The 13,505-nt window shown below is 34.2% G+C and overlaps 1 protein-coding gene and 2 pseudogenes across 1 annotated transcript; 1 reads left to right on the top strand and 2 right to left on the bottom strand.

Moving 5' to 3' along the window:
- Positions 1-1,914: 1,914 nt before the first annotated feature.
- Positions 1,915-4,738, top strand: LOC132033718 (7-deoxyloganetin glucosyltransferase-like; annotated as a pseudogene).
- A 775-nt stretch (positions 4,739-5,513) lies between these two features.
- On the bottom strand, positions 5,514-7,380 carry LOC132033713 (7-deoxyloganetin glucosyltransferase-like). The gene is made up of 2 exons (XM_059423761.1): positions 6,774-7,380; positions 5,514-6,672 (listed from the first exon to the last, which is right to left on the bottom strand). The coding sequence occupies exons 1-2, from the start codon at positions 7,285-7,287 to the stop codon at positions 5,735-5,737; spliced, it is 1,452 nt and encodes a 483-aa protein (XP_059279744.1). The 5' UTR covers positions 7,288-7,380; the 3' UTR covers positions 5,514-5,734.
- Positions 7,381-9,319: 1,939 nt separating this feature from the next.
- Positions 9,320-13,287, bottom strand: LOC132033708 (7-deoxyloganetin glucosyltransferase-like; annotated as a pseudogene).
- Between the last annotated feature and the right edge of the window lie 218 nt (positions 13,288-13,505).

Raw genomic sequence — 13,505 nt, 5'->3', positions numbered from 1 at the left:
ATGCACGTCTGTATATCACCATATATCACAGACATTTCTTTTGATATAGGAAAGAGAGTAAAATAGAAAAGAAAGAATAAAAATTAAGGCAAGTAAATCAAAGTTAATCGAAATAGCCATTTTGGACATGTAACTGAAAATAGAGTCAAATTTAAATGCAATTGAAAATAACTACTTTTAATGGGTGAATATGCTTTAGACAAAAGTATCCATTATCCTGGGAGGTTGAACTTATATTGTGAAAACTTTGGGACTTCCAATTTCTATCAGTGAAACTCCAGGATATTGTCTTGAAGTCTACTTCAATACAAAAAAAAGATTCAATATTCTCAATCATTTGCTTGAAAGGCACGTCAACAACAAAATTATGCGTCGCTTTTATTAACTCTTGATGGAGAACCTTTTGAATCAATCACCAGAGTAAAGTGACGTTGTAAACTACAACAATTATACAAAATCATGATTGCATTCTCTTCAGGTTTTTGTGTCTAGGAGTTTGAAAAAAGCAAAAAAAATAAATCAAGAAGCAGGCCTATGTCTGTGGTTTTTTCAAGCTAAAGTTATTTTCATTCAAATATTTTCACAAGAAAAGGTGACTAAATTTTGATTAATTTTGAAACTGTGACTTGTTTCCAAAGTAGCAATTGTAGTTGTTGTGAATTTTATCCCTTATTTATGCAGAGTACTAATTTCAGCGATCAATTTTCAGGTTTTCAACACCAATAGGTGACAAAGGGCAGTGGAATTGAAGGAACAGAAAATGAGAAGATAAAAGATGGTGGAGAAAGTTGCAGAGAATGCATATCTTTGTCCTATTTTGCATGTCTATACACATACACACTTAATTTTACATGTTTTGAAAAATAATTCAGGAGTGATTTACATTGTTTTTGAAAAAATTTCAGGAGTGCTTTACATTGTGTCGTTGATCGAATTTTAATTAGAAAAGATAGATTTTTAAAGTATTTTCATAAAACTTTATTGAATTGATCATGGTTCATAAATATATATATGAACGATCATCCTCTCTGTTCTCGTTAGAATTCTGAGGCTTTGAGATTCGTCTTATTTTCACTTAATTAGTCCAACACCAAATCTGGAAATGAAACTATTTTATTTTCATTGAATGAGGACAACAATACCAATTAACCCCAAACAAACTTAATGCTTTAGTCTCGATCAGCCTCAAGCTGGGAAAAAAGTCTTGGTGTTATCTTTCAGTTGTTTCATCTATATAAAGCAGCAACCATCCGTTAGGTCGACCAATTTGTTTGCCTGGTGGATTATCTATTAGTATTTCATATTTTTTTTTTGGCCACTTTGCCATATGCTTGAAAAAATCTTCATAAGACACTGAGAATATGGTCGAGAAAAGGCCATAAAGGAGGAAGCTTGATTAAATGGTCCATTTCCGAACTAACACATCTTTAACTATTCAAAACACTTATCTGAGAAAATTTTTTTACAAATGGGCACTAACAAACTCATGCAACCTAGTATTGAGGTGTTTGGGTTTTTAAAAGCCTCATTTTTTATTTTTTTTTTTTTTAACAAATGCATACCATTTCCAGCACAAGGTCATATGGGTTACGAAACCGAGAGAAGATCTTGAGGAAAAAAGTTGAGGTTAGAGAACAAACTTGAGGAAAAGGAAGCGGAGAGAGAGAATATATCCGAGGAATGGTTTAACATTAACCGATGATTTTCGTTAACACAGAGTTTGTATAAAAAAATCACCAAATTTGATAAGTTTTTGAATAGTTAAAATGGACTAAATTTAGCAAGTAATCAAGTGTATAGTTCCAAATGCCCTCAATGGTCTATCTTCCTTTTCTAATATGGTATTCTATATAAGAGGAGGAAGCTTGATTAAATTACAACACATCCCAATATTCACAATATCTGAGAAAATAAATGGGCACTAAGAACCTGCAACCTATATTGTCCAAGCCTCATGCACTATGCATACCATTTCCAGCACAAGGTCATATTAACCCTATGCTCAACTTGGCCAAACTCCTCCATATCCGAGGCTTTCATATCACCTTCGTTAACACAGAGTTAATGCCCTCAATGGTCTATCTTCCTTTCGTTTTGAGTCCATCCCAGATGGACTTCCAGCGCCCTCCAACGAGGACGCCACACAATATATTCCATCTTTGTGTGAATCATGTAAGAAGTTGTGTTTGGACCCTTAGCTTCACTCATCAAGTTTCTGAGGAATTGGGTATTCCAAATGTTGGCTTTTGGACTGCTAGTGCTTGTGCCTTGTGGGCTTATCTCCAATTTCCAAAACTTGTGGAAAAAGGTTACTCTCCCCTAAAAGGTAAGAAAACAATTAGAACACTTAATTAATTGCCACCATACATTTTAGAACCCTAACTACAGATTTTAACTTTTTTTTTTTTTCCCCGCTTGTATATATCCAGTATTTGAGTCTTGGCGATGTATATTATTCATGAAAAAACACAAAAGGGGAATGTTCGGGCAGTAATTACTACATTCCCACAAATCTATAAGGCTATACAATGAGGGAACAAAAAAGTTGGCCTTATCATATCTTATCCTAATGCTAGGTAGCTGCATTCAATCCAAAAATAAGGACCTTTAGGACCACCCGGTAACTGTTCAAGTCTGTCATAGAGAATATGTTCATCCAAAGTTATGGCCAATTTAGCAAGATAATCAGCCACTTTGTTGGCTTCTCTATAGTACTGGGAGAAGATGAAATCAGCACTGTCGATTAAGTTAGCAATATCCTCCACAATAGTTTTCAAGTTGAGGTTGTGAGAGGTTCAGTTCTTCATCATATATGGATTTTATATTTTATAATCCAATAGTAGTGTAGAGATTTCTATATTATTGTTAGTATATTTTATCATATTGTAGTAAGTAATCTACCCGATTTTCCAGGCAATTAACTCCAATTCTCATACTAGTTACTTGTAGTTTTCTTTCAGATAACCTAACCTGATAGTGTAAAAAATCTTTTAATGTATGAGTGTATAGGACATGGACTAGTGGACGTAATATCTAACCTGTCCAATTACACTATTTAAGTTAGGCATTCCTAACTTTGTACATTTGTTACCTCTCAAAAGATGTAGTACCAGAATACCACAATTACATGTAAGTTTCCTTATATGCATTTGATCCCAGCCAAGGCATTGTAGCTATGTATATCAAGTATACAACGTTGACAAAGGTTACACAAAAGATCATCCCATCATGTGCAACTTGTAATTGCAGTTTTCCTTCTAATTTGCCTAATTCAGAAGGTAGGCAATTGGAGAAATCCATTCAGCAAGTTGGCAGTGTGGAACTTTCATCTTTAGTTGTTGTATATCTTTTCTGATCTTTATCCAGTTCTCACAGTATTGACATGTTCCGTTTGATCATATAATTTATAAACTTAGAGTCCTCTATTTTATTTAAAATCCTTCAACCCGTCCGCATATCTATTAAGAGTCCTAGTATCTTTATTTCAAAGTCTTAAGTGAATTTTACGATTTGAACAGAGCTTTGCTTAATCTTTCCTTAAAGTTTATATAGAGTCCAAATTTAACGCATCAAAATTCGAACTTAATTCGTTACAATTCCTTAGCAATTACAATAAAGACACAACACTTCATAAGTTTTCCTAATTTCTTTTTTTACAATTTTGGAGTTGGTTACAATTTCTTTGTTTGTTTGTTGAATTTCAGATCATAGTTATTTGACGAATGGACATTTAGACACTGCAATGGATTGGATACCTGGCATGGAAGGCATCCGTCTGAAAACTTGCCAAGCTTCATCAGATCCACAGTCGACGAACCTAGCTACGTTTTCATCAAATTTATAATGGAAGAAATCTTGGACAAATTTCCCAAATTCTCTGCGCTCATTTTGAACACTTTCAACACGCTAGAGAGTGACGTTTTGCAACAAATTTCAATCAAGTTCCCTGCAGTTAATTATACTATTGGACCCTTTCACTCTTTGTTGAATAATCTAACACAAGACGATGATTTGAAATCAATAGGTTCAAATCTATGGAAAGAAGATACTCACTGTTTCGAATGGCTGAACAATAAAAAACCAAAATCAGTGGTTTATGTAAATTTTGGAAGTATTACAGTGATGAGCAAAAAGCAGCTAATTGAATTTGCATGGGGATTTGCTAATACCAAAATGAATTTCTTGTGGATCATTAGATCAGATTTAGTCATGGGTGATTCGGCCATTTTGCCACATGAATTTCTCGCGGAGACTAGGGAAAGAGGTTTATTATGTGGTTGGTGTCCTCAAGAACAAGTTTTAAGTCATCCATCAATTGGAGGATTCTTGACACACTGTGGATGGAATTCGACTTTCGAAAGTATATCATACGGTGTGCCAATGTTGTGTTGGCCTTTCTTTGCTGATCAACAAACAAATTGTTGGTTTAATTGTAATCGTTGGGGTGTAGGGATGGAAATCGATAGCAATGTGAAGAGGGAAGTGATTGAGGAACTTGTGAAAGAGTTGATGATTGGAGAAAAGGGCAAAGAGATGAAAGAAAATGCATTGAAGTGGAAGAAATTAGCAGAAGAAGCTCTCAGTTCTCCAGATGGATCATCTTACATGAATTTTGAGAAGTTGGTTAATAAAGTGCTATTGCGAAAAGAATCTTCACTTCTTCCATTAGATTGACATGTCGATATAATGATGTACTTCTTTCTTCTCTGTTTATTGTGTTGTTGGCTTAGTTACTTGATGATCTGGAGTGTGTAGATTAAAGAAGAACCAACTTGTAGGATAGGGGCTTAATGTCTGACAGGATAGAGAAGCCAAATATTATAACTGAGGAAAAAGTTCATTAAACTATACTGTCTATTTGGACAGCAAAATTGGAGGATGAAACAATTTTCTAGGTCCTGGAATTAACTAATTTAAACATGAAAATTTGAGTATATAATAAATACCTTTTTGATTTATGAAGTATTTGATGAGTTGGATGTTGATCCCTGACACTGAGATCTTATCTCTTTAAGTTTGTCTTGATCTTTTGATCAAATTAAAATTGGAAGTTTGTGAAAGTAAGGATATTTGTCAGGATTACTGATGGTAAAGCATTTGTTGTATAGTGTATCAGTCCCAAATGGAGTCAAATTTCTTATTTCAGCTAATCAGATTCATTCATCTCGCTGTAGCACACATTACACATTGTTCTAGTCATTTCAGTACATTAGTCCTGTCTATAGTATAGCACGGTTGTATGACAGTGACTTCAAAAATAAATTAATAATCTGCAATAATCGATTTAATTGCAGAGCATAAATATAAGATTTTGGTTACTAAGGGATCTTATCAGCTCAATTGGTTGACTAACTGAACTTTCACCTTATTGGTGAGGGTTCAATTCCCCACCTTATAATCCCCTTCCCCTACCCCCTCTGTAATTAAAAAAAAAAAAAAAAGATTTTGGTTACTGAGTAAAACCTATCTCCATTTTATGAGTAACTTCTCTTTCGGTTTCTCTCAACTTTGAAAAGTATGGAACGAGTTGTATTTCTTTATTTTCTTGTTAAGATGGGGTGTCTAACAGGCGTGGTGCTCTGTGGTGACCAAAGACCTGGTGAAGCAAGAGAAATTAGTCCTTATAGTTAGAACAGATGACAGTGCAATATTACAATATAATGAAAGAAGAAAAACAAGCATAATCTAATATCTCAACAGATGTGAAAATAAGCTACCTATTGATTAGTAATGCCTAGTGTTTAGGAGAGATGAGAATTTCATTGATCAGTGTGTTGATGTTCACATAAGATGATCCTGCTGGTCTTTGAGTAGCTTCTTCAGCTAATTTCTTCAATTCCAATGCCTTTTTCTTCATCTCTTGGCCTTTCTCTCCGGCCATCAACTCTCTTACAAGGATTTCAACTTGGTCCCTCTTCACATTATTGTCAATCTCCATACCGATGCCCAATTTGGTGCAACAAAACCAACAATTAGTCGGTTGTTCTGCAAAGAACGGCCAGCAAATCATTGGCACCCCACTACTTATACTTTCAAGAGTCGAATTCCATCCACTGTGAGTCAAGAATCCTCCAATTGCAGGGTGGTTAAGGACTTGTTCTTGTGAGCACCAACTAGCTAGCATCCCTCTTTCTTTAGTTTCTTCCATGAACTCGGGTGGAAGAACTGTTTCTTCTCCTAATACAATATCAGGCCTTATAATCCACAAAAATTCCAGCTGGCTATTGGCAAGTCCCCAGGCAAATTCGATAAGTTGATTTTTAGTCATGACAGTAATGCTTCCAAAATTGACATAGACAACAGAATTTGGTTTCTTGGAATCAAGCCACTCTAAACACTTTGGTTCTTCTTTCCAAAGATTGGATCCCAAATCCTCCAGATTCTTGTCGTCAACATGTTTCACAAGCAAATGCAATGGCCCAATGGCATACACCGACGGAAGAAGTGTTTGCAGTGATTCGATAACTTCCTTCTCTAACGGCTCAAATGTATTGATAATGATCGCAGAAGCATTTTTTGATCTTTCTGTTTCTTGTAAGACAAACTTAATCATGTAATCATCTTGATCTGTAGTTCTAATAAAACCTGGAAGATCCCTCAATTGGATGCCTTTCATGCCTGGTATCCAATCCAAAGTCGTCTCCAAGTGCCCGTTTGTCAAGTAACTTTCATCTACAATTATCCAAGAAGAAGAAAAAAAAAATTAACGAGACAGAATTCAAAAAATGCAACTGAAACTGACTATTTAAAAACAGGAGAAATCAGACATATACCTTTAAGTGGAGTGTATCCTTTTTCAACAAGGTTGCAGTAATGCATATAACTTAAAGTACCGCAAGCAGCAAAAGTCCAGAAGAAAACTTGAGGAATGTCCAATTCTTGGGCAGCAGCAAGAGTGAAGCTCATGACACCATCCGAAATGATGCACGAGACCCGTGGAACAGATGAAGCATCATTAAGTTTAGCAAGTAACTCCTTGAAAGGAGCCAAACAAGTGGTGGTTGTGGATTCACATAAAGCAACAATATCTTGGGTGGCATCAGCATCACATGGTGGTAGGCCATCGGGAATGGTCTCGAATCGAAAGGATGGCAAGTTCTTGAGTCCATCGGGCCCTCGGGACTTAAGGAGACGCCTATGATTGTATTCAGTGTTGACAAAGGTTATATGAAACCCTTTGTGATGGAGGATTTTGGCTAACTTAAACATAGGGTTAATGTGACCTTGGGAAGGATGTGGTACGCAAATTACATGAGGTTTATCAAGTTCAGCACCAGAGGAAGCCATTCTTTCCGTATTTCTCTCAAACTGCTGGAAAAGGAAAGATATGTATGATTTTTTTCTAGAGGAAGAATAAGCATAAACTTATAAGAAAGTTTTATGAAAGAGTAAGAATTCAAAAGCCAATGGGAAGTTACTCAATTTGAATTGAATAAGCTGACAACGCATAGGTCAGATGCGACAGTATTGATTTTGACATATTTTATTTCCATGGTCTGATTAGTTTATCACATGTCATATGTCACTTACTGAGGCGATTCAAGCAACTTCAGACAAATTTGTTGAAAGGTGGAACTAAAATATTTTCGACAAAACAGAGCAAATTAGCAAATATGGGAAAATAAATTACTTACAGAGAGCAATACCACATATAAACATTTCTCCCTATGTGTGTTTAACAACAAGGTCTAACTTGGTCATCTAAAAGAATTAACATAAAATCACATTTATTAAAAAGATGATTTCAATCCCCAGTATATGAAATAAAATTTTAAGTGAATATACCGGGTCTAATACTATTCAATAATGAGAGAATCATCTTCTTCAATAGTTTCTATATATAAGGATGTTTAATTGTAGCAATAAGCTGCCAAAGCATAAGATGCGACAGTGCTGATTTTGATTATTTTATCTCCAGGACCTGATTAGTTTATGACTTCTCACATGTCATATGTCACTTATTTAGGCGATGTCATCCGTATATAGTAAATTACTCACTAATGAGTAAGACCAATTTACCTATAAAGTCATTATAACTAGAAAACTTCTTGGATAATTTTATAAACTTTTCCTCAAGGTTGGTTTCGTAACATTAATTTTCTTAGTAGTTTATGATATTACATTTATCTCCTTTATTTTAATTTTCTTTATAATATTTCTCTTAACTTGATAATTATTAGGAATAATTTCATAGACTTCCTTCCATATTTAGTTTTGTAACACTAACCTCTCTTGTGGTTTGTAATATTACACTTTTTTCTTTTTATAACAGTTGTCTTAAACTATTTATCATTAACAAAAATTAATTATAATTTGTTTAATTTACCCTTTCTATAGTTACTTTAAAAATTAATAAATTAGTATATGAATACTGTTTAACTAAAGGATGCAGAACAAAATGATATTCTTACTCCGTCCTGTTAGATAGTGCAATTGCACATAAAAGATTTATCAAAATTTATCTTTGATGTCATCGAATTTTCAAAAACAAAACGAGAAAGTTTATGGAATTCTTACGAACATGATTAGCCAATAGCCACATGAAACATGCGAATTTTGGAAATATCAAAGACTTCTATTACAGTATTTTAATAAAGATTTCCAATAACTGATGTAGACTTACTTGCATATTCAAAGGCTTCTTCGTCAAATAAAAGCTCTTTGCTAGTTATCTTTTTAGGACTAATTTGTCCTTTATGGTATAACTTTTTGTTTAATTAATTTCAGAAATATACAAGTTTGTCACTTATATTAGGTCAATTCTAGTAGCATTGTTACCCCAATTAACATAGAGAGAGCGAGCGCGCGCGCGCGAGAGAGAGAGAGAGAGAGAGAGAGAGAGAGAGAGAAAAGTAATTTTCTCATTTTTAAGAATTAAAAAAAAATGGATCGATTCATTGTTTCCGGTCTTAATTTTCTCATTTTTTTAAACTTGTTTCCTAAAAAAAAAAAAAAAAAAGATGTTTATAAAATTAATTAAACAGAATATACCATAAATGACAAATTAGTCAAATTACAATATATATATATATATATATATATATATATATATATATATATATATATATATATATATATATATATATATATATATAATCAAGTTAAAAAAATTATATAAGAAAATTTTAAAATAATATAATTAGAGAAACGTAATATAACTTGAGTGACTTTATTGATAGAAAATAAATATAAATGACTTTAGTAAGTAATTTATTAGACCTGATGACCATATAAGTTATTTACTATTGAGAGCTACAAGAAGTTAGTTGTTTGTCAATGAAAATTCGATTAAAAGGAGTCGAATAATTAGTAAAAGAACTTTTTGAGGATGCAAGTGACAATTTTTATTTTATTTATCATACTATTAATGGAAGGAGGAGGGGAAACAAGTACTATAACAAAATCTGATAAGATCTCAACAAAGGAAAAGAAGATGAAAATCAACCATCTATTGATTAGTACTGTTGCCTAGTACTGTTTGGAGGAGAGGAGAATCTCGTTGATCAGTTTGTCAATGTTCACATAAGATGATCCTCCTGGTTTTTGAGCAGCTTCCTCAGCCAATTTTTTCCATTCCAGTGCCTTTTTCTTCATCCCTTTGCCTTTCTTTCGGGTCATTAACTCTCTCACAAGACTTTCAACCTCGTCCCTTTTCACATTATTATTGATTTCCATTCCAATTCCCCATTGAGTGCAACAAAACCAACAATTTGTCTGTTGTTCTGCGAAGAATGGCCAGCAAATCATTGGTACCGCACCGCTGATACTTTCGAGTGTTGAATTCCATCTACTGTGAGTCAAAAGCCCTCCAATTGCAGGGTGGTTAAGGACTTGTTCTTGCGGGCACCAACTTGCTAACATTCCTCTCTCTTTAGTTTCTTCGAGCAATTCAGGTGGAAGAACTGCTTTTTCGCCTGATACAATATCAGGCCTTATAACCCACAAAAAATCCATCTTGCTATTGGCAAGTCCCCAGGCGAATTCGATAAGTTGGTTTGGAGTCATGAGAGTGATGCTTCCAAAATTGACATAAACAACTGAATTTAGATTCTTGGAATCTAGCCATTCTAGACATTTGGTTTCTTCTTTCCAAAGGCTCGATGCCAAATCTTCTAAATTCGATCCCGAATCTTCCAAATTCTTGTCCTCAACATGTTCCACAAGCAAATGCAGTGCCCCAATGGCGTAGATTGGAGGAAGAAGTGTTTGAAGTGATTCAAGAACTTCTCTCTCTAATGGCTCGAATGCATTGAATATGATAGCAGAGGCATTTTTCGATCTCTCTGTTTCTTGTAAGACAAATTTAATCACGTAATCATATGGATTAGTAGCTCTAATGAAACTTGGAAGATCCCTCAAACGTATTCCTTTCATGCCCGGTATCTAATCCAAAGTTGTGTCCAAATACCCATTAGTGAAGTAACTTTCATCTGCAGTTTCCAAAGAAGATTAACGAACCAAAATTAAGGCCCAAAGATACCTCAAAGGAGTTAACGATATAGGCGACGACCAATTTAAAACAGGAAAAAACATTGTGCATGTACATACCTTTAAGTGGTGTGTATCCTTTCCTGTGCTTTAAAAGGCGTTTTCGGGGCTAGCCTCGGGCTAGGGCGTATCAAAAATGCCCTGAGGTGATGATTCGAGCGAAAGAGCTCAAAAAGCGTCTGGCAAGCAATTAAAGTGTACATTTTAGGCGTTTAGGGCGAGTTTGTTTTGTTGGGGGCGTAAGCCCCGAGAAAACTTCTTCAAATTAAACAAATTTGTTAAATAAGTCTTTGATATAATGCGAAATTAAAAAGTCAACTAGTAATTACTCAAATATTTTAAAAAGGCCGAAACATTAAATTTAAAAGTCACGACCTTTTTTTATTGCTAGAATGCCTAATATATGTTTCTTTTCAATTATTTATCTTCTCTTACTTATCTCAAAAAAAGTAACGAGCGATTCTTTGTGCTTTGTAAGTAGCGTATAATAGATTGTTCTGATTAGTTTTTTGTGGGGATGGAGCATATATTTATAGTTTTCTTCAAATTTTTACGCTATTTTACCTATTTAAAAGTATTTATTATAATTATATCCTTTTATGAAATACTAAAAATTGAAGTCTCATGAGGCTTACGCCCCGTGCCTCGGGGCTTACGCTACATTTGAAATGTACGTAAACGCCCGCCTTATGCCCCCGCCTTTTAAAACACTGATCCTTTCTCAACAAAATTGCGGTAATGCATGTAAGCTAATGAACCACAAGCTCTTGGGGTCCAAAAGAGAACTTCAGGGATACCCAAATCTTGAGCAGCAGCAAGAGTGAAGCTCATTGAACCATCAGAAACAATGCATGAGACAAGTGGCACGTTAGATGAAGAAGTATTATTGGGCTTTGTAAGCAACTCTTTGAAAGGACCTAAACAAGTAGAGGTAGTGGATTTACATAGAGAAGGAATGTATTGGGTGGCATCAAGATTACATGGTGGAAGGCCATCAGGAATGGTCTCGAATCGAAAAGATGGCAAGCCCTTGAAGGAATCAGGGCCTCGAGACTTAAGGAGACGCTTATGCATGGTTGTGTTTAGTGTTGACATAGGCTATATGAACGCCTTTGTGATGCAGGATTTTAGCTAACTTTAAATAGGGCTAATGTGGCCCTGGGCCGGAAATGGTATGCAAACTGCATAAGGTTGGTCTAGATCTCCAGCACTAATGGAACAGATTTTTTTTGTTTCCTTATTGGGTTTTTCTCTAACAGAAACACAAATGATTTTTATGACTTTTGCAAAACGAAGAGGATGCATATATTTATAGATGACTAGTGATATTCACCGCGCTTCGTGCGGTAAGTAAAAAGTTTAGTGAAACTTTTAATTAGTCTTTCGACCTCGTCATATCATCAATTTCGCAACAACGTTGAATAAATACAATAAATATCATTGTACATAGATAAGAGCTGATTAAGAATGTGAGAAAAGAAATAAGGTGATAACCACTAAAACAATGTCAGAGCTCACATTTCAGGGATCACAAGTTGGAGACTTAAAAGTAAAACCATTAGTATACCTCTTTTAATTAATGTAGTATGACAGATACTGTGTAAACCTCTTTCAAATTAATTTAATCTGGCAATTACTATGTAAATGCTTTAGCTAAGAAGAGGAGACAATTGAAATTGTTGGATGTTTGACAAAATGAGAGATAGAAGCAAAAATATGACAAAAATATAATTAAAATTTTCTTTTCCATTATTTCTCCTATATTTATAATAGAAAGAAGAAACCTAAAGAATAAGAAATAATTAAAAAAAAAAAAAAAAAGGAAAAGATAACGTCAGCGCCAATTTTTTTTTACTCTCGCCGGGAAATCTATCTCTGAAAATCATCACTCTGTTTCTAAAGCCTTTTCGTCTCAAATCAAAAAAACAAATCTCTTTTATTTTTCCTTCTAAAAAAAATGGTTGTCCGATGAACTAAACTCCCGCTACTACAAAAAAATTGGTAATTTGCGGAGGTGAAAGTTGCAATTCCCGGGGGTTTTAGCCTCCTCAAGCAGTTAGCAGGGGCTAAAACCCCCGCGAATTGCAACTTTTAACCTCCAAAACTTACCTTTTTTTTTAAGTATATATGCACTGGGTCAGGGAATAATCGAACCACAAGGATCTATGTTTTTCCTTCTAATTTGATGTGAAATTCAAAATTACATTTCTTTCTGCAAATAACAATTCTTACCATTTTGACAATTTGATAACTCTTCTTTATATTAGTCTCTCAAAACGAATTGTATTTGGGTGTTGTGTGATTCTTTTGCTTAGTTAAATAACAAATATTTCAGATTCCAACCCAAAGAAAATTCAGGCAGCAAACATTACCTCCATTCTTTTGTTCCTCAACAATAACTAAAACTTTCCTGTATGACGCATTGATAAATGTAGGAGAAAAAATAGAAAAATCCAAAAAGAAGGGGATAAAACATATTATCATATACAAGAGTCAATTAATTAAGTTTTAATAAAGTACCGTAAGAGATTTTTTTGCTCCTCATAATCTCTCAAAAATGAAGACCATGAGCAAGTTCTTGGAAGTAATGGCGAACAACAAAGATCTGTTGAAAACAATTGTGGGGGGGGGGGGGTAGATAATTTATTAATGAAAGGGCTTCCTTTAAATAACATAATAGAATGGAAAGGCAAGTGTCCTTTAAAATTGCCAACGTTATCTCATTAAGTGTTGCAACCGTTCGGTTTCACTGGTTTTGGAAGGAAACGACTTTTGAGTTGTAGTTCTAATAGAAATGAACAAAAAATGTCTTAAAAACTGGGAAAAAGATAAATAGCAATACTCAACAATGGATGGTTACACACAGAGGGACCTATGTCCCTCCTTTAAAAGTTAAAAAACTATTTTCCTCTCTTTGAGATAAAATAATAAGAATATTTAAGATCGTACGATACTTTCAATTTTAATTTGATTAATTTAAAAGTGTAAAATACTTATTATTTTTTATAAAATTTTGA

The sequence above is a fragment of the Lycium ferocissimum genome, chromosome 10 (assembly GCF_029784015.1).
Source record: "Lycium ferocissimum isolate CSIRO_LF1 chromosome 10, AGI_CSIRO_Lferr_CH_V1, whole genome shotgun sequence".
Taxonomy (NCBI): domain Eukaryota; kingdom Viridiplantae; phylum Streptophyta; class Magnoliopsida; order Solanales; family Solanaceae; genus Lycium; species Lycium ferocissimum.
The sequence above is the reverse complement of the archived record's forward strand: the minus strand, read 5'-3'. Positions and strand labels throughout refer to the sequence as shown.

Coding starts and splice junctions, on each gene's coding strand:
- LOC132033713 (XM_059423761.1), bottom strand. CDS start 7,287: ATGGCTTCCTCTGGTGCTGAACTTGATAAACCTCATGTAATTTGCGTA. Junction 6,673..6,773: donor AGGATACACTCCACTTAAAG/GTATATGTCTGA, acceptor GGATAATTGTAG/ATGAAAGTTACTTGACAAAC.